Source organism: Octopus sinensis, linkage group LG28 (genome assembly GCF_006345805.1).
Source record: "Octopus sinensis linkage group LG28, ASM634580v1, whole genome shotgun sequence".
Taxonomy (NCBI): domain Eukaryota; kingdom Metazoa; phylum Mollusca; class Cephalopoda; order Octopoda; family Octopodidae; genus Octopus; species Octopus sinensis.
Window position 1 is genome coordinate 4,151,875 of NC_043024.1, and position 21,650 is coordinate 4,173,524.

General features: G+C 41.0%; 3 protein-coding genes across 6 annotated transcripts in view; 1 reads left to right on the top strand and 2 right to left on the bottom strand.

Moving 5' to 3' along the window:
* The window catches only part of LOC115225595 (zinc finger protein OZF-like), a 25,863-nt gene extending 14,066 nt beyond the window's left edge, over positions 1–11,797 (top strand). The window contains exons 1-2 of one of the 3 annotated variants that reach the window (XM_036514569.1): positions 6,381–6,397; positions 9,895–11,797. In XM_036514569.1, the coding sequence (XP_036370462.1) occupies positions 10,249–11,547 (1,299 nt within the window). In that variant the 5' untranslated portion in view covers positions 6,381–6,397; positions 9,895–10,248 and the 3' untranslated portion in view covers positions 11,548–11,797. Of the gene's footprint in view, positions 1–6,380; positions 6,398–7,453; positions 7,641–9,894 lie in introns of those variants that run through there. The other 2 variants (XM_029796520.2, XM_036514563.1) reach the window with 2 other exon arrangements.
* The window catches only part of LOC115225851 (zinc finger protein 726-like), a 25,516-nt gene continuing 6,852 nt past the window's right edge, over positions 2,987–21,650 (bottom strand). The window contains exons 1-2 of one of the 2 annotated variants that reach the window (XM_029796839.2): positions 6,954–7,022; positions 2,987–4,798 (exon numbers count right to left, since the gene is read on the bottom strand). In XM_029796839.2, the coding sequence (XP_029652699.1) occupies positions 3,132–4,451 (1,320 nt within the window). In that variant the 5' untranslated portion in view covers positions 4,452–4,798; positions 6,954–7,022 and the 3' untranslated portion in view covers positions 2,987–3,131. Of the gene's footprint in view, positions 4,799–6,953; positions 7,023–21,650 lie in introns of those variants that run through there. The other variant, XM_036514570.1, reaches the window with a different exon arrangement.
* LOC115225597 (zinc finger protein OZF-like) lies at positions 18,003–20,178 on the bottom strand. Its single transcript, XM_029796521.2, has 2 exons — positions 19,778–20,178; positions 18,003–19,531 (listed from the first exon to the last, which is right to left on the bottom strand). Exon 2 carries the CDS (start codon positions 19,447–19,449, stop codon positions 18,139–18,141), a length of 1,311 nt encoding a protein of 436 aa, XP_029652381.1. The 5' UTR covers positions 19,450–19,531; positions 19,778–20,178; the 3' UTR covers positions 18,003–18,138.

Below are 21,650 nucleotides of genomic sequence, written 5' to 3' on the forward strand. Positions count from 1 at the left end.
CACCTGTGCCGGTGGCACGTAAAAAGCCCCCACTACACTCACGGAGTGGTTGGCGTTAGGAAGGGCATCCAGCTGTAGAAACACTGCCAGATCAGACTGGAGCCTGGTGCAGCCTCCTGGCTTCCCAGATCCCAGTTGAACCTTCCAACCCATGCTAGCATGGAAAGCGGACGCTAAATGATGAGGATGATGATGATGATGATTACATTTATTTGTTTTGCAAAGTTCCTGATGTGGAATCGTGTGTTGAGATGTTATATTTCAGAATGATTATTTTTTTTTATTTTTTGCCAAATAAACACACATTCATTCTTCACTTCAGCTTTATTATTATTCTTATTTTAATGTCCTTTGTCTGAAATCTTTCATTACACCTCCTGTGACCTCTTCAGTGACTCTCCATCCCATGTCTCATCCTGTTCTGTTTAGTCTATTCTGTGTTCCTGAGAGGAGACCTGTGGGGTGGAGAGTCGCTCAAGAGGTCACAAGAAGTGTGATGAAAGATTTCAGACAAAGAACACATAAATAAAGTAAAAAGAAGACCCCCTTTGGTCATGAATGACCATGGGATTGCACCTAGAAAGTTCCCCCTCTAAGGTACAAGTTGGACAATGTTGTTTATGGGAGACCAACAGTCACCCATGCATACCAGTCTCTCCTCTCCACACCATTATATGTACATAGGGTAAAGGATAAAGACCCCCTTTGGTAATGAATGACCCTGGGATTGCATCTAGAAAGTTCCCCCTCTAAGGCACAAGTCCAGGTAAGATTGTTTATGGAAAACCAGCAGTCACCCATGCATACCAGCCTCCTCTCTCCACGCCACTGATGTTATCCAAGGGAAAAGCAAAGGGGCCGATACAGCCTGGCACCAGTGACGTCGCAACTCATTTCTACAGCTGTTGAACTGGAGCAACGTGAAATAAAGTGTCTTGCTCAAGAACACCACATACAGCCCAGTCCAGGAATCAAACTTACTACCTATTTCTTTATTACCCACAAGGGGCTAAACATAGAGGAGACAAACAAGGACAGACATAGGTATTAAGTCGATTACATCGACCCCAGTGCGTAACTGGTACTTATTTATACACGGCTGGTACTTAATTTTTCGACCCCGAAAGGATGAAAGGCAAAGTCGACCTCGGCGGAATTTGAACTCACAACGTAACGCAGACGAAATACCGCTAAGCATTTCGCCCGGCGTGCTAACGTTTCTGCCAGCTCGCCACCTTCATCAAACTTACTACCTTCGGATTGTAAACTCAATGCTCTTATCACTGAGCCATGCATCTTTTTATATAAGAATCAAGCTTGGAATCGAACTTGGAATCTTGGGGTTAGTAGCCCACGCTCTTATGGCGTAGTGGTTAAGAGCACAGGCCACTAACCCCAAGATTCTGATTCAATTCCAAGCAGTGACCTGAATAATAATAATAATAATACAGAAAATTGCACTACTAGGCACTGCACACATCCTACGCAGAACACTTTCCATACAATAACCATCAGAGCATCACAGCAAATCACAGCACATACCCAAGGCACACAGAGCTGCGCTCAGTAGTGAAGTGAAAGCACGCTATAAAAATAAAACTACTGAATAATAATAATAATAACATCGAAAAATACTTTAGGAATGAGAACCCAGGTTCGAAATTTCCCCAAGACACCTGATGAAGGCTGGAGGGTATATCAGCCGATATGTTGTGTTAACAACAAACAAGATGAGGACAAATATCCGTCAAATGTAAATAATGTAAATAAAGCTGAAGTGAAGATTGAATATATAGTGTGTGTTTATTTGTCAGAAAAAAAGAAAATGGCCATCCTGAAATAAAATACTGCACATAGACATTACTACACACTGTAATTGAAACCACGCTGTTTAGTAACCAACGTCCATGCTGCAGCAGTGTCTCAATAAACCAGCAAAAGACCGAAAGGAAGAACATCTCAACTGAACTGACAGAATTATACACAGGAGTAGCTTGCTTACCAACCACATGGCTCCGGGTTCAGTCCCACTACGTGGCACCTTGGGCAAGTGTCTTCTACTATAGCCTCGGGCCGACCAAAGCCTTGTGAGTGGATTTGGTAGACGGAAACTGAAAGAAGCCCATTATATATATATATATATGTATGTATGTGTGTGTATATGTTTGACAATAGATGGTGATGTGTTTACGTCCAAATCCACTCACAAGTCTTTGGTTGGCTCAAGGCTATTAGAAGAAGATACTTGCCCAAGGTGCCACACAGTAGGACTGAACCCGGAACCACATGGTTGGGAAGCTAACTTCTTACCACACAGCCACACCAGCGCCTAATATGGTCACTGTCCCTAAAAACTAAGCCACTGGAATGTTCTAACCACCTCGGATGTATCAAAAAGTGAGGACCAATGTGTTTAGGTTTGTCTAAGTTAAGTACAGAGACAATTTTATTAAACAATATTTTGTTACAAATAATGATTTCTGAGATGAAAAAATTTTCAAAAGATTATCTCGTTTATATTGGTAGTAACATCAGTTCTAATGGAACAGCCATATTGATGTGGCAATATATGTTGCTTCTCAGTATAGTTTCTACCTTCATCTCTCATAGAGATTTTCTGACTGGCTGCATTTCTAATACAATGTCATGGTAAATATTCACAGAGAAAAAATTTACATTTACTGGTTGGCATTTGGAAGGGCAACCAGCTGTAAAAGCCATGCCAAAACTGACCTCACCTGTGCTGGTGCCATGTAAAAAGCATCCAGTCCACACTGTAAAGTGGTTGGCATTTGGAAGGGCATCCAGCTGTAAAAACCCTGCCAAAACTGACCTCACCTGTGCTGGTGCCATGTAAAAAGCATCCAGTCCACACTGTAAAGTGGTTGGCATTTGGAAGGGCATCCAGCTGTAAAAACCATACCAAAACTGACCTCACCTGTGCTGGTGCCATGTAAAAAGCACTCAGCCTTGCAGAGTGGTTGGTAAAAAAACTATGCCAAAACAAACACAGGATCATGGTGCAGGCTTCTGTCTGACCAGCTCCTGTCAAATTATCCAACCCATGCCAGCATGGAAGGAGTATGTTAACCGATGACGATGACGATGAAGCCAAGGGGTTTTTGTATTTCTCAGTTATTAGGTTTCTCACCTGTGTGTCTTCGTTTATGTTTATTTAAGTCACTTTTACAGATAAAGGATTTCTCACAGACATCACAATGGTAAGGCCTTTCCCCAGTGTGACTCCTGATGTGGACAATAAGGTTAGAATTATCGAAGAAGGATTTTCCGCAGATTTCGCAGTGGAATGTTTTTTCACCCCCGTGTTCCCTTTTGTGCCTTTTTAAATCACTGTTATTGAAGTAGGACTTGCCACATGTTTCACAATGGAAGGCCCTTTCACCAATGTGTTGTAGTTTGTGCCTTTTTAAATTACTGCTGGAGAAGAAAGATTTCCCACATGTGTCACAGTGGTAGGGTTTCTCACCTGTATGTACTCGTTTGTGGGTAACGAGGCGAGAATTATTAATAAAACATTTCCCACACGTTTCACAATTATACGGCTTTTCCCCCGTGTGTACTCTCTGGTGAATGACGAGACGAGAATTCTTAATGAAAGACTTCCCACACGTTTCGCAGTGGTAAGGTTTTTCTCCCGTGTGAACACGCATGTGGGTGACGAATTTCGAGTTATTCGGGAAAGATTTGCCACATGTTTCGCAGTGAAACAAACTTTCCCCCATGTGTTTCCTTTTGTGAATTGTCAAATAGCTATTATTGACGAACGATTTTCCGCATAAATCGCAAGAGTAAGGTTTTTCCCCCGTGTGGCTCCGTATGTGGGTGACGAGGCTGGAATTCTTTATAAAAGACTTTCCGCAGACTTCGCAATGGTAGCGCTTTTCCCCCGTATGGATCCTCACGTGACTCGTTAGATAACTATTGTCGACGAACGACTTTCCGCAGATCTCACAGTGGAACGGTTTTTCCCCCGTGTGGCTCCGCATGTGGATAACGAGGCGAGAATTATAAGGAAAAGATTTCCCGCATATCTCACAGTCTAACGAGTTTTCCCCCGTGTGCATTCGTTTATGGCTCGTTAAATAACTATTATCCACAAAAGATTTTCCACATATTTCACAGTGGTAAGGTTTTTCTCCCGTGTGATTACGAACATGGTTAACGAGATGAGTTTTCTGATTAAAAGATCTCCCGCAAATTTCACAATGAAATGGTTTTTTCCCAGTGTGTAATCTTCTGTGTTTCGACAAATTACTTCTATTAACGAAAGATTTGCCGCATATTTCGCAATTAATATTTCTCAGTAATGATTTTCGTTTAGTAAATGATTCACACAGTAACGATCTCTCGCCATCGGATGTCCGTTTAATCGAATCTATATTCTCAGAAATATTTGTGTTAGAAGTGTCTGAGTGATTACCATCCTCCATATTAACCCTGGAGAAATTGTTAAGGACTTCGAAAATATCTTTGAATATATTCTATTCTGGTTCAGCTTCTTGTCTCAGGGCACTCATATCACGGAACTTGGCTTACAGGTGTAGGAAACATACAATGTAGATATCTTTTGTTGTTTATTTCTGGCTGGGACATCTCCAAGTGACACACATATTGTAAGCAGAAAGACTTCTTCCTACATTAATAATTGTGGATATAATTAACAGATGTCAGGTAGGCTACAAACATAGAGAGAGAGCATCCGTAATTGACTGGTAGCAGGTGTTCTGGTGGAATTGGTATTTTTGGGTGACAGGTGGTAATGGAACATTCAGCACAACTGTAAAGGAAGAAAATATATGTGTAAAACACCTGTTGGAGAAAAAAAGACAGGTGTGTAGATGTGTGTGTATATGCTACATATATGTTATAGATACATGTGTTTGTGTGTTTGTGTGTTATATTTATACAAGGCATCATCATCATCATTGTTCAACTGTGGTTGAAACAATGGAATTTACTATGTTACGCCAGACTTCAAGGTCCATCACGGCATTACGGAGGTCCTGTTGCTGGATGCCTGTATCCCTGGAGATTACATCAGGGTAGGAGAGTGTGCGCCCTCTGGTATTGCGAGTAGATGGCTTCCAGAGGAGAAGAGTAGAAATTACTTCTTTTTCAGCTCTACAACAATGTCCAGCAAACTGCACTCTCTTACCTTTCACAAGAGATGACACAGGTGGTAGTTTCCCATATATTTATACAGGGCACATGGCCTAGTGGTTAGGATCTTACACTCACGATCTAGCAATTGTGATTTCAATCCCTATATCAGGTGGTGTGGTGTGTTTTTGAACAAAACACTTCACCTCATATCACTTTCACACCTGACGCGTGGTACACCGTTCGTCTTTTCAGACAATGTAAATTTGATGGAGGCCGTGACCTAATACGCAGCACAAACATTTGATCACAATAAACAAATCACTTGTACAGGTAGTTCAACAAAAGCTCAATGCTCATATGGCACCCATTCTATATATATATGTGTGTGTGTGGAGGCACATGGCCTAGTGATTAGAGCAGTGGACTCACGGTTTGAATCTCAGATCGGGCGATGTCTGTGTTTATGAGCAAAACACCTAGGCTCCATGCGGCTCCGGCAGAAGGTAATGGTAAACTTCTGCTGACTCTTTCGCCACAATTTTCTCTCACTCTTTCCTCCTGCATCTTGCAGCTCACCTGCGACGGACCGGCGTCCCGTCCAGGGATCGCGGGTTCGAATCTCAGATCGGGCGATGTGTGTGTTTATGAGCAAAACACCTAAGCTCCACGCGGCTCCGGCAGAAGGTAATGGTAAACTTCTGCTGACTCTTTCGCCACAATTTTCTCTCACTCTTTCCTCCTTAGTGGTTCAGCATCCAATTGCACCGTAGAAACGGATATAGGAACAAATAACAGAAACTTGTGTTTATTGTAATTTCTACTGTGTGTGTATAAGATACACACACGTGTGCATATATGCATATACGCACTTTTTGAAAAGTTGTGGTGCACCTGAGCACTGTATACAACAATTTCATTATTATTATTATTATTATTATTATTATTATTATTATTATATACATCAGCATTGTTTACACATAAGGTATACATTGTATATTATGTGTTTACAATGGCAATACAAATCGTACAAATACTTTAGATTTAAATGTTACTTTAAAAGCCAAGAAAAATCAGGAAAGTTAATTACTAATTAGTTGGTGATTAAAACACGTCTCAGCTGTTCTGTAAGACGAGGAACGATTAATTAACGATGTAAGGTAGTTTATGAGGAAATTAAAATATTCAATCCCTCCAGGTGATCGAACAGCGACTTCGATACAGCATATCAGTCACTTTAAGTTATATATAAATAATATCTTAGTAATAATTACAGGTAATTTACTTATTATAAGGCGCAGGAGTGGCTGTGTGGTAAGTAGCTTGCTAACCAACCACATGGTTCCGGGTTCAGTCCCACTGCGTGGCATCTTGGGCAAATGTCTTCTGCTATAGCCCCGGGCCGACCAAAGCCTTGAGAGTGGATTTGGTAGACGGAAACTGAAAGAAGCCCGTCGTATATATATATATATATATATATATATATATATATGTATGTATGTATGTGTGTCTGTGTTTGTCCTCCTAGCATTGCTTGACAACCGATGCTGGTGTGTTTACGTCCCCGTAACTTAGCGGTTCGGCAAAAGAAGACCGATAGAATAAGTACTGAGCTTACAAAAAGAATAAGTCCCAGGGTCGAGTTGCTCGATTAAAGGTGGTGCTCCAGCATGGCCGCAGTCAAATGACTGAATCAAGTAAAAGAGTAATTAATTCCCGTCAAGGTAAACGTTAATGTTATTAGATAACTTAAAGCGACTGATGCGATGTATCGAGGTCGTTGTTCCGTCTCTTGGGTGATCAAATTACTTCACGTAATATAATTAAATTACCTGAAATCAACGAAGTTGGTCAGATTCGTTAATTAGTTTTTCTTTCGTCTCAATGAAGCTACCGGTGACATAAATCAAATGTCCCGAACATAATTTAATACCCTTACTTAGAAACGGCCTTCAGTTATATTAATTAGTTTTTTTCATTTACATCCAATTTATGGTATAAATCAAATATATAATCACTCAACTAATTAATTATTGCATATTATATGCCATTACGACACATTGTAAACACTACACATAATATACAAAGGCGTAGGAGTGGCTGTGTGGTAAGTAGCTTGCTTACCAACCATATGGTTTCGGGTTCAGTCCCACTGCGTGGCACCTTGGGCAAGTGTCTTCTACTATAGCCCCGGGCCGACCAATGCCTTGTGAGTGGATTTGGTAGGTGGAAACTGAAAGGGGTAAATTGTAATTTAGATAGGGAACAGCAGTAATTGTGAATGTTAAAAGTTAAATTTGCCATTCATCCTTTCGGGGTCGATAAATTAAGTACCATTTACGCACTGAGGTCGATATAATCGACTTAATCCCTATGTCTGTCCATTCTATGTTTAGCCCCTTGTGGGTAATAAAGAAATAGGTATTTCTCACTGTATTAAATTATGTTAGAGACATTTAACTTGTATCACCGGTATCTTAATTGCGGCGAGAGAAAAATTATCTTAGTAATAATTACAGGTAATTTATTTATTATATACATATATAGTAATTAACTCCTGTTAAGGTAAACGTTAATGTTGATAGATAACTTAAAGCGACTGATCTGATGTATCGAGGTCGTTGTTCCGTCTCTTGGGTGATCAAATATTTTAATTTTAATTACAAATTACGCTACATCGTTAATTGGTTGTTCCTTACGTTACAGGATGGTTAAAATATATTTTAACCACCAAATAATCATTTTTTTCAGCTCACACACATACGTATATATAGATACACAAATATACTTAAATGCACATACGTACATACATATTCGTACAAAGGGGAAAAAAAGGTGTGTGTATATATATATATATATATGTGTGTGAGTGTTCAATTCGCTCGCTGACATGAAAGATAATGGGATGTACAGATATGTGCGACTGTATGTTCCATTGTTCAGTTGCAAAACTAAAGAAGCCTAGAGAATGAAAGAGGGCATAGTTTCGGTTGTAGTAGCACAGATTTCCGTCGATTTCCGTAAAAAACTTTTATTTTTTTACATAAGTAATGAGAGCGAGAGAGACTAAGAGGAAGCGATTTTACGACGAGAAGGTTTCACTTTGAAGTCGGCCTGTGTGTGTTTGATGGGGTGTGGGAGACAGACAGTATGTTGTGTAAGTGAAGTGCTTCTGTTAGTGTGTGTGAAGAGACAGACATACATATACACATACACCGAGTAAAAAATTACGATGAATCGGCCATACATACATACATACACACACACATACATAGATACATACACACACACACATACATACACACACACATACTTACACACACACACACACATAGATACATACACACACACACATACATGCAGACATACATATACACATACACACATACATAGATACATACACACACACACATACATGCAGACATACATATACACATACACCGAGTAAAAAATTACGATGAATCGGCCATACATACATACACACACACACACATACACATACACACATACATAGATGCATACACACACACACATACATGCAGACATACATATACACATACACCGAGTAAAAAATTACGATGAATCGGCCATACATACATACACACACACACACATACACATACACACATACATAGATACATACACACACACATACATGCAGACATACATATACACATACACCGAGTAAAAAATTACGATGAATCGGCCATACATACATACATACACACACACATACTTACACACACACACATACATAGATACATACACACACACACACATACATGCATACATACATATACACATACACCGAGTAAAAAATCAGTTATCTCTTTCTTTCACACATTACTCTGTCTCTTCACACACACTAACAGAAGCACTTCACTTACACAACATACTGTCTGTCTCCCACACCCCATCAAACACACACAGGCCGACTTCAAAGTGAAACCTTCTCGTCGTAAAATCGCTTCCTCTTAGTCTCTTTCGCTCTCATTACTTATGTAAAAAAATAAAAGTTTTTTACGGAAATCGACGGAGACTTGTGCTACGACATACGAAACTTCGCCTGAAAGAGTTTTACATTCACACACACACAATTTCATAAACATAAATATATGTGTGTGTGTGTAGGTGCAATGGCCCAGTGGTTAGGGCAGCAGACTCGCGGTCGGAGGATGGCGGTTTTGATTCCCAGATCGGGCGTTGTGTGTGTTTATTGAGCGAAAACACCTAAAGTTTCACGAGGCTCTGGCAAGGGGTGGAAGCGACCCCCTGCTGTACCATTTCGCCCCAACTTTCTCTCACTCTTTCTTCCTGTTTCTTGGATAACGCTGCAACGGACTTGCGTCCTGTCCAGCTGGGAGGGAACACATACGCCACAGAAACCGGGCCCATGAGCCTGGCTAGGCTTGAAAATGGCGCATAAATAAAAATAATAAATATATATATACACACACACACACATATTTCGTGTGTGCACCTACACATAGCCAGTAGAGTCTTTGAATATCTGAACCTCACTGTCTCCTTTCTCTTCTTACCTTGACCATTTTTTTCCTTCTTGTACTCATCCATTGTTTCCGATAACAATCGCAATTCTGAAATTTTGCTTTATTTTTCCTAAAATTTCTATATATTTTACATTTTGTCTCTCTCTGTCCATTTCCTCTTCGCTTTAGACACAAGACTTCTACTGGACAGCTATTCTAATATTCTGTCACATTTCCTCCCTCCGACAACTATCTAACAGTCATATATTTTCTTCCTTTGCAGTTATGCTGAATGTTGCTTTACAACCTGTCGTACAAGAATCCTGATTCCACTAGAATACCTGCTACCAGTAATTTCTGGATCCGTATATGTTTGTAGTGTACATAACTTCTCTTAACTCTATCCACAAATATTACTGTAGATATGCAAGTCTTTTTGTATGCAGTATGTGTGCCACTCAGATATGCCCTGGCCAGCAACAAACACTCTAAGTGTTCTGTAGAAAAGATATCTACATTGCATATTTCCTACACATGTAAACAGAATCCCATGAGATGGATATCATAAGACAAGAAACTGAACCATTATAGACTATATCCACAGACATCAGTTTTGAGGAATTTCTTCAGAGTTAATATGGAGGATGGTAATCACTCAGACACTTCTAACACAAATGTTTCCGATGATACAGATTCAGTTAAGCAGACATCCAGTGGTGAGATATTATCGTGTAAAAAAAGTCCATTACAGAAACCTATTAAATGTGAAATTTGCGGAAAATCTTTTGCAAATAGAAGTAATTTAACGAAACACAAAAGATTACACACGGGGAAAAAACCGTTTCGATGTGAAATTTGCGGGAAATTGTTGAATCAGAAAGCTCACCTTGTCCTCCACAAACGTAGTCACACCGGGGAAAAACCCTACAAATGTGAAACCTGTGGAAAATCATTTGCGGACAATAGTTATTTAAGAAGTCACAGACGAATACATACGGGAGAAAATCCTTTTGGGTGTGAGATCTGTGGAAAATCCTTTACCCATAATTCTCGGCTTGTTCTCCACATCCGTAGCCACACTGGGGAAAAACCCTTCCACTGTGAAATCTGTGGAAAATCATTTGTGGATAATAGTTCTTTAACAACTCACAAAAGAGTCCACACTGGGGAAAAACCTTATCACTGTTATACTTGTGGAAAATCCTTTGTCAATAATAGTTGCCTGACAATTCACAAAAAAATTCACACGGATGAGAAACCTTACCACTGCGATATATGCGGAAAATCGTTTGTGTATAACTGTGACGTGACGCGTCACAAGAGGATTCACACGGGGGAAAAACCTTTCCGCTGTGAAATCTGCGGAAAATCTTTTGCCAGTAATGGCTATTTGACAATTCACAAACGAATTCACACTGGAGACAAAATGTTCGACTGCGGAATTTGTGGAAAATGCTTCATCAGTAAATCAACGCTCGTTACGCATCTACAGATCCACAGCAAAGAGAAAACCTATCATTGTGACACATGCGGAAAATCATTCATTACCAATTCTCGTCTTGTAGTTCATAAAAAAATACATTCCGGGGAAAAACTTTTCCACTGCGAAATATGCGGAAAGTCTTTCCTTAATAACGGTCATCTCGTTTGCCACAAACGAGTCCACACAGGCGAGAAACCATTCTATTGTGAAGCATGTGGTAAATATTTCTATACTAGCAGTCAGCTGACAAGACATAAAATACTCCATACTGGGAAAAAACCATTCCGTTGTGAAACATGTAGTAAATCGTTCTCTGATAAATCTAATCTTAGGAGTCACATCCGTACCCACACTGGGGACAGGCCATGGCGCTGTGAAACTTGTGGTAAATCTTTCATCTACCAAAGTGACTTGAATAAACACAGACGAATCCATACAGGGGAGAAGCCTTAATTTGGCTTTTAAGAGTCAAATTCTGCTTTGGTATGCGATCTACATGTTTCATTTATTTGTTATGGCTTAAATAAAACATTCTTACATTTATTTAAAAAAATTAAAACAAACCAGGTTTGAAACAGGTTTACTAATTTTACGGGTGAATCGAACGAACATCAGCTACAAAAGTAAAAAATAGACGATTAAAATTTTTATACATTTTATATATTTATATATTTATTATTAACACTTGTGCCGGTGGCACATAAAGAGCACCAACCGATCGTGGCCACTGCCAGCCTCCCCTGGCACCTGTACCGGTGGCACGTAAAAAGCACCCACTACACTCACGGAGTGGTTGGCGTTAGGAAGGGCATCCAGCTGTAGAAACACTGCCAGATCAGACTGGAGCCTGGTGCAGCCTCCTGGCTTCCCAGAACCAGGTCGAACCATCCAATCTGTGCTAGCACAGAAAACGGACGATGATGATGATGTTTACTACTCTCTAACCAGGCATTATCTCAAAGCCACTACAAGTGTTTTCCTTGTTCTTGATAAGCATAAATTTTCTTGTTGTAGATCACAAAATAAAGTGTAGATCACATAGCAAAGTAGCACCCTATGTTAATTCTTATGCATAGCTTTCCTTCTTGGGACACAAAACTCTACTTGTGAAAACCTGTTGAGGCAAGTGAAAATCAAAAACAAAATCAAAATCAACATCAATGGAAATCGTAGCTGTGATACCAGTGCCGGTGGCACATAAGAGAACCATCCGAACGTGGCCATTGCCAGCGCCGCCCCGACTGCCTCCGTGCCAGTGGCACATAAAAAGCACCATCTGATCGTGGCCGCTGCCAGCATCGCCTGGCCTCCGTGCCAGTGGCACGTAAAAAGCACCATCCGATCATGGCCATTTGCTAGCCTCTCCTGGCCTCCGTGCCAGTGGCACGTAAAAAGCACCCTCCGATTGTGGCCGTTGCCAGCCTCGCCTGGCCTCCATGCTGGTGGCACATAAAAAGCACCATCTGATCATGGCCGTTGCCAGCCTCCGTCCGAGTGGCACATAAAAAACCGTTTGCCAGCCTCGTCTGGCACCTGTGCGGGTGGCACGTAAAAAGCACCCACTACACTCATGGAGTGGTTGGTGCTAGGAAGGGCATCCAGCCGTAGAAACATTGCCAGATCAGACTGGGCCTGGTGCAGCCTTCTGGCTTCCCAGACCCCAGTTGAACCGTCCAACCCATGCTAGCATGGAAAGCGGATGCTAAACGACGACGACGATGATGATGATGATGATGTTCAAACTCACCAGATCGTTAAAAATTTATTGTAGAAAATATGTTGGAATTCTTTCTCTTTGAATTCTCATGTTGCAGTCTACAAATGTTCTGTCATCTCAGAACGCATTTTACAAAAACATTTGAGTGTTATAAACTCACAGGTGAATACAGACAGGTGAAAAGACAACTATTATTGTGAAATATATTGAGTATCGTTTGTCGTTGTTTCATTCTTGTTATCCACAAATACATGTAGAGGCACATGACCTAGTGGTTAGAGCAGCGGACTCGCGGTCGAGGGATCGCGGGTTCGAATCTCAGACCGGGCGGTGTGTGTGTGTTTATGAGCTGAAACACCTAAGCTCCACGTGGCTCCGGCAGAAGGTAATGATGAACTTCTGCTGACTCTTTTGCCACAACTTTCTCTCACTCTTTCCTCCTGCATCTTGCAGCTCACCTGCGATGGACCGGCGTCCCGTCCAGGTGGGGAACCTACACGCCAAGGAAACCGGGAAACCGGCCTTTATGAGCCAGGCATGGCTCAAGAAGGAACATTGTGGAAGCACATGGCCTAGTGGTTAGAGCAGCGGACTCGCGGTCGAGGGATCGCAGGTTCAAATCTCAGACCAGGCGATGTGTGTGTTTATGAACCAAAACACCTAAGCTCCACGTGGCTCCGGCAGAAGGTAATGGCGAAACTTATGCTGACTCTTTTGCCACAACTTTCTCACTCTTTCCTCCTGCATCTTGCAGCTCACCTGCGACGGATCGGCGTCCCGTCCAGGTGGGGAACCAATACGCCAAGAAAACCGGAAACTGGCCCTTATGAGCCAGGCGTGGCTCGAGAAGGAACAAACAACAAATATATGACGTAGGAAATTATTTATTATAGCAATTTGTTACAAAAACACAGTTTCATTAAACATGATGGCAAAACCACAAGGGTAAAATCTTGCTGATGTGAAAATTGTAGAAAGGGATTCCCATTAAAATGTCATGTTGTTGGCCCAGTGGATAAGGGTGGTTGGTTACAAACAAGACAGTGGGGTAGATGGAGGTTTCAGTCTCAGGTAGGGATTAGTGATATGATTTAGTTTGGCGCAGGAGTGGCTGTGTGGTAAGTAGCTTGCTTACCAACCACATGGTTCCGGGTTCAGTCCCACTGCGTGGCACCTTGGGCAAGTGTCTTCTGCTATAGCCTCGGGCCGACCAAAGCCTTGTGAGTGGATTTGGTAGGCGGAAACTGAAAAGAAGCCTGTCGTATATATGTATATATATATATGTATGCATGTGTGTTTGTGTTTGTCCCCCTAGCATTGCTGGTGTGTTTACCTCCCCGTTACTTAGCGGTTCGGCAAAAGAGACCGATAGAATAAGTCCTGAGCTTACAAAAAGAACAAGTCCCGGGGTCGATTTGCTGGACTAAAGGCGGTGCTGCAGCATGGCCGCAGTCAAATGACTGAAACAAGTAAAAGAGTATATGCAGGAGATGGTTTGTTGAAAACATTCTCTAGAAATAGAAAAAGGACAAATTACAGAAAAAAAAAATTATGTAAAAAATGTGTGACAAAATACTTCAGCTTTTAAGTTGGAGTGTAAATTCAATTGTTTCATAAAAACATCTTATAAAATTTAAATAAAAATTTATTTATGATATTTTCAAAATAATTTCTGTAACAAAATATTTAATAAAATTGTGACATGTAAAAACACCATTTGAGCGTGATCGTTACCTGCGTTGCCTTACTGGCACTTGTGTCGGTGGCACGTGAAAAGACATTTGAGCGAGGTCGTTGCCAGTGCCGCTGGACTGGCTCCTGCGCAGGTGGCACATAAAAAGCACCATTTGAGCATGGCCATTGCCAGTACCGCTTGACTGGCTCTCATGCCAGTGGCACGTAAAAGCACCCACTACACTCTCGGAGTGGTTGGCATTAGGAAGGGCATCCAGCTGTAGAAACACTGCCAGATCAGACTAATACTCTGTGAGTGTAGTGGGTGCTTTTTACATACCACCTGGCAGCGGCCATGATCGGTTGGTGCTTTTTACGTGCCACTTGCACAGAAGCCAGTCAAGTCGGTGCTGGCATTGGCTATATATATATATATATATATATATATATACATGAGTTTAAAGGGATATATTATCCTGGTGGTTACCATGTTTCCTCTTAATTCACTTTCAGATGCTGGCTAAGTGCAACGGTCCTTTCATGATTCCCAAGCTAACAGTAAGTTGCCAAGCTCTGGTAACTTTTCTCGCTGGGTAAATCCGAGAATCCTGTTCAAGAATGCATGATTTCTGTAGCGTAAGTAATAATATTCAAAACGATAAGGAGAATGGAGATTTCTGACATCCGTAATTTTATTTAACAGTTATTTGCATCATCTTTACAAGATCTACATGTGTTTCAACTGCAGTGACTGCACACTGTTAGATATGCAACTTGGTGTCATGGTCGGTGCAGTTTCTCCAGGGTCTTTATCCTCTGCCTAGAAAAACGACGACGCCGTGGTGATCTCATTCTTGCTCACAACATCATAAGCGGAAAGTGTAACCTCTCGAGAGCTGTTCTTCACTCCTGCTCCAGAGCGTAGGCTGCGGGGTCACTCCGAAAAGCGCTATCTGCGACGATTTCATCTCAATCGAAGGAGAGTGGCTTTCTCCGTCCGGGTTGCAGATCCGTGGAATAAGCTGCCGGAGATAGTGAAGATGCCGACGACCGCTCGGTTCAAAGTCTCCCTTGACCACAAATGGCCTGAACTCTTTGCATGAACACCACCCTATACATAACTCCATGTCCCCCTACATGGCCTCACAACATCATAAGCGGAAAGTGTAACCTCTCGAAAGAGCTGTTCTTCACTCCTGCGGGGATCACTCCGAAAAGCTCTATCTGCGACGATTTCATCTCAATCGAAGGAGAGAGGCTTTCTCCGTCCGGGTTGCAGATCCGTGGAATAAGCTGCCGGACGAGATAGTGAAGATGCCGACGACCAGAAATGGCCTGAACTCTTTGTATGACCACCTTCCCCATACATAACTCTCTGTCCCCCAACATGGCCTCACAGCATCATAAGCGGAAAGTGTAACCTCTCGAAAGAGCTGTTCTTCACTCTTGCTCCAGAGCGTCGGCTGCGGGGTGACTCCGAAAAGCTCTGTCTGCAACGATTTCATCTTAATCGAAGGAGAGGGGCTTTCTCCGTCCGGGTTGCGGATCCGTGGAAGAAGATGCCGACGACCGCTCGGTTCAAAGTCTCCCTTGACCAGAAATGGCCTGAACTCTTTGCATGAACACCACCCTGTACATAACTCCATGTCCCCCTACATGGCCTTGCTTTTTGCTTTTTGAGCCAAAATATTAACTAACTAACATTTCAAATGCACCAACCCAATATAATGAAATATTAGGAATTGTATAAAAGAAATAAAAATATTTTGTGTATTGTAGAAGTAAAACTGATTTACTGCACGTAATTTTTAACAAATGTAGGAGTGGCTGTGTGGTAAGTAGCTTGCTTACGAACCACATGGTTTCGGGTTCAGTCCCACTGCATGGCACCTTGGGCAAGTGTCTTCTACTATAGCCTCGGGCCGACCAAAGCCTTGTGAGTGGATTTGGTAGACAGAAACTGAAACAAGCCTGTCATATATATGTGTATATATATCACTTTGATCACTTTGACCGACCAGTCCGTCAAGTGTCCATTTGACACCGCTGGTCACAGCATGCTGTCCACTCCTCTCTGAATCGCGCCTTTCTCATCCACGTGATCCCAATCGTCCTCTTGAAATCATCACTCCACCGTCGTGGAGGTCTTCCGGGTGGTCTTTTCCGCTCACGAGGGTACCACTCGAATGTGTATATATATATATATATATATATATATAAAGTTAATCCAAACAAGAAAGCACAAAAAAACACAACAACGCGAGGACATGGAACAAATATAGTATTATTGGATGCTCAGGAAAGAAGGAGGGTTTAACGTTTCGAGCGGAGCTCTTTGTCGGAAACATAGGAGAAGGAAAGATCCAGGGAAGGGAAGACAGAGGAAAAAATAATCGCCAACGGTACACACGCGGTCACAATATATGTATGTGTGTCTGTGTATGCCCCCCCCCCCCAACATCGCTTGACAACCGATGCTGGTGTGTTTACATCCCCGTAACTTAGTGGTTCGGCAAAAGTGGCCGATAGAATAAGTACTAAGCTTACAAAGAATAAATCCTGGGGTTCGATTTGCTCGACTAAAGGCGGTGCTCCAGCATGGCCGCAGTCAAATGACTGAAACAAGTAAAAGAGAAAAGAGAAAGAGAGAAACAAAATCTTATATGGACCGCTAAGGGTCATACGGACCCCCCCTCCCGGGTCAGATGAATCCCGATTAAGGGCCACTGGTCTAAGCCCTGTATTGAGACAATTTCAATAAACAACATTGTGTTGTGGTTCACTCTTGATCCTCGTTTGTTCTTGGACACTCCGAAATATACAAATTGATTATAATCTAAATTTTTGTAAGGTGTTTATGAAATAAAATTCCAGTTTTCTGAAATGTGAATATTTTATTACAAATTACTTTGATTAGATTTTACAGCAATTTATTCCTTTTTACTTTTATTTGTAAGGAAAATCATGGATCTTTTCGGTTTGAACGGCAGTTTTTAACATAATTTCTAGGTAACTAAAAAATGTTAAACTTCGTGTACTGGTAGAATGTGTTTATAAAACATCTTTTTCTCTTGGCTTTATTGAGAAAATTCTATAGTTTGTAAGATATTTGTAGTTGTTTTTCTTCAATTTCTGCAATTTCAACCAATCAATGATGTCTATTGAGGTAAAAAAAAAACCATTCTGTGCCGTATAAAAATGTCCCTCGTTTAAGAAACAGATAGGGTTTATTTACATTTGTGAAGAAAAAAAAGATACCCTTCCCCCACCCCTAAAACAGATTGAAATGCAATAGATCAATACTAGGGTTATAATTATGGGTGACAATTTCATATGACACCACTAGAAAAAACTGCCGTTCAAACCGAAAAGATCCAATTTCTGCAATTTCAACCAATCAATGACCTCCATTGAGGTAAAAAAAAGAAACATTCTGTGTCGTATGAATATGTCCCTCGTTTAAGAAACAGATTGGGTTTATTTACATTTGTGAAGAAAAAAAAGATACCCTTCCCCCCACCCCTAACCCTAAAACAGATTGAAGTGCAATAGATCAATACTAGGGTTATAATTATGGGTGACAATTTCATATGACACCGCTAGAAAAAAACTGCCGTTCAAACCGAAAAGATCCGAAATCATTCCAACGAAAATCATCTCAGTGATATTGTCCTTGTGGTATGTGTTCGTTTGTGACAATTCAAATGACTTTTACAGATAAATGATTTATCGCATGTGTCACAATGATACGGCCTTTCCCCGGTGTGACTCCGGATGTGGACAATAAGGTTAGAATTATCGAAGAAAGATTTTCCGCAAATTTCACAGTGGAACGTTTTTTCACCATCGTGAATTCGTTTGTGTCTTTTTAAATCGCAATTATTAAAATAAGATTTTCCGCATATTTCGCAGTGGAATTCTTTCTTCTCAGTGTGTATAATTTTATGCCTTCTCAAATTACTGCTAGAATAGAAATATTTTCCACATATATCGCAATGAGAGGGTTTATCTCCAGTATGAACTTTCTCGTGACCAACAAGAAGAGATTTATAATAAAAAGCATTTCCGCAGATTTCACATTTGAATTTCTTTTTCCCAGAGTGTATAATATTGTGTCTTCTTAAATTACTCTTGCAGGAGAAATATTTCCCGCAGATTTCACAGTGGAATGGTTTTTCGCCAGTGTGGACTGTTCTGTGAGCAACAAGATGGGAATTATTAATGAAATATTTACCACAGATTTTGCAGTGAAAGGGGTTTTCACCCGTGTGTTTCCGCTGGTGACCCACAAAACGAGAATTGCTAATGAATGATTTTCCGCATATATCACAGCAGTATGTTTCTTCTCCTCTGTGAAGACGTCTATGATTAACAAGTTTTGAAATATCCACGAAAGATTTTCCACATATATCACAGCAGTATGTTTCTTTTCTGCTGTGAAGACATCTGTGATTAACGAGTTTTGAAATATCCACGAAAGATTTTCCACATATATCACAGCAGTATGTTTCTTCTCCGCTGTGAAGACGTCTGTGAGTAACAAGTTTTGAAATATCCACAAAAGATTTTCCACATATTTCGCAGTGAAATGGTTTTTTGTCGGAGAGCTTTCTTTTCTGAATTCTTAAATAACCATTATTGACAAATGGTTTCTCATATATTTCACAGTGGTATTGCCTTTCTCCGTCGTGAATTTTTTTATGATTCGTCAGTGAACTATTATTCACAAATGATTTTCCACACGTGTCACAGTGGGATGGTTTCTCCCCGGTGTGACTACGTTTATGAACAATAAGTTGAGACCTGTAAGTATATAAGTTCCCGCAAATTTCACAATGAATATTTTTCTGTAATGAACTTCGTTTATGAGACAGTGGCTTCTCACTACCAGACGCCTGTTTAACTGAATCTACACTGTCAGAAACGTTTGTGTTAGAAGTGTCCGAGTGATTACCATCCTCCATATTAACTCTGAAGAAATCTCTCAAAACTGATGTCTGTGGATATAGTCTATAATGGTTCAATTTCCTGTCTTATGATATCCATCTCTGCGACGATTTCATCTCAATCGAAGGAGAAGAGCTTTCTCCGTCCGGGTTGTGGATCCGTGGAATAAGCTGCCAGATGAGATGGTGAAGATGCCGTTGACCGTTCGGTTCAAAGTCTCTCTTGACCAGAAATGGCCTGAACTCTTTGCATGAACAGCCTCCCTGTACATAACTCCATGTCCCCCTACACGGCCTTGCTTTTTGCTTTTTGAGCCAAAAAATTAACTTAATTTAACTTAACTATCTCATGGGATTCTGTTTATATGTGTAGGAAATATTCAATGCAGATATATTTTCTACATAACACTTAGAGTATCTGTTGCTGGCTGAGGCATTTCCAAGTGGTACACATACTGTAGACAGAAAGACTTTTATATCTATGTTAGGTGCTACTTTGGTATGTGATCTATGTAGCCAATTTGATCTCCAAGAGTCAAATTCTGCTTTGGTATGCGATCTACATGTTTCATTTATTTGTTATGGCTTAAATAAAACATTCTTACATTTATTTAAAAAAATTAAAACGAAGCAGGTTTGAAACAGGTTTACTAATTTTACGGGTGAATCAAACAAACATCAGGTACAAAAGTAAAAAATAGACGATTAAAATTTTTATACATTTTATACATTTATATGGTGGCACGTAAAAAGCACCAACTGATAGTGGCCACTGCCAGCCTCCCCTGGCACCTGTGCCGGTGGCACATAAAAAGCACCCACTACACTCACGGAGTGGTTGGCGTTAGGAAGGGCATCCAGCCGTAGAAACACTGCCAGATCAGACTGGAGCCTGGTGCAGCCTCCTGGCTTCCCAGAACCAAGTCAAACCATCCAACCCGTACTAGCACGGAAAGTGGATGTTAAACGATGATGATGATGATGATGTTCCCTACTCTCTATCCATGCTTTCTCTCAAAACCAGTACAAGTGTTTTCCTTGTTCTTGATAAGCATAAATTTTCTTGTTGTAGATCACAAAATAAAGTGTAGATCGCATAGCGAAGTAGCACCCTATGTTAATTATTGTGGATAGAGTTAATGGAAGTTACGAAGGCTGAAAACTGCAAGAGGAAGAGAGAGAGAGAGAGAGAGAGAGAGAGAGAGAGAGAGAGAGAGAGCAAACGTCCATAAGTGATCAGTAGCAGGTGCTCTGGTGGAATTGGTGTTCTTGTATGACGGGTTGTAATGGAACATTCAGCACAACTGAAAGGAAGAAAATATACGACTGTGTAAGATAGATGTTGGAGAAAAGAAATGTGCGTGTATATATATCTATATATATAAAACTGTAGTTGTGTGAGTGTCTGTCTCCTACGATTTAGATTCCTAACTACTCCCACATTTTGCGGTGCAGTTTAACCAAATTCGGGTATCTCATAGTCGTGATTCATATCGAGCCCGTCTGGGTATTAGCGCGCGTCTACGATGAGTCTACGATTTTAAAAATAATTTAACATCATTTTTTATTCCATTTTAATGCATAATTTTTCGTGTGTCGATGGCGGCGGAGTTGGCGTCCATGGTCACAGCTGCACCTGTTTGCTTCTCCCCCTTCTTCCCTCCCTCGTGAAGCTGTGGGGAAGGGAGTGTAAGGAAATCAACGTCGTAAAGCGTTGTCAGCATGGAAAACGGGCATTAGATAATGGTGATGAAGATTACTCTTTTACTTGTTTCAGTCATTTGACTGCGGCCATGCTGGAGCACCGCCTTCAGTCGAGCAAATCGACCCCGGGACTTATTCTATCAGTCTCTTTTGCCGAACTGCTAGTTGACGGGGACATAAACACACCATCATCGGTTGTCAAGCAATGCTAGGGGGGACAAACACACACACACATACATATATATATATACATATATACGACAGGCTTCTTTCAGTTTCCGTCTACCAAATCCACTCACGAGGCATTGGTCGGCCCGGGGCTATAGCAGAAGACACTTGCCCAAGATGCCATGCAGTGGGACTGAACCCGGAACCATGTGGTTGGTTAGCAAGCTACTTACCACACAGCCACTCCTGCGCTTGTTAACATATGGTATAAAAGTTTACAATGTCTGTTGTGATGGCAATACAAATAATACACATTTTAGATTTAAATGTTTCCTGAAAAGTTAAGA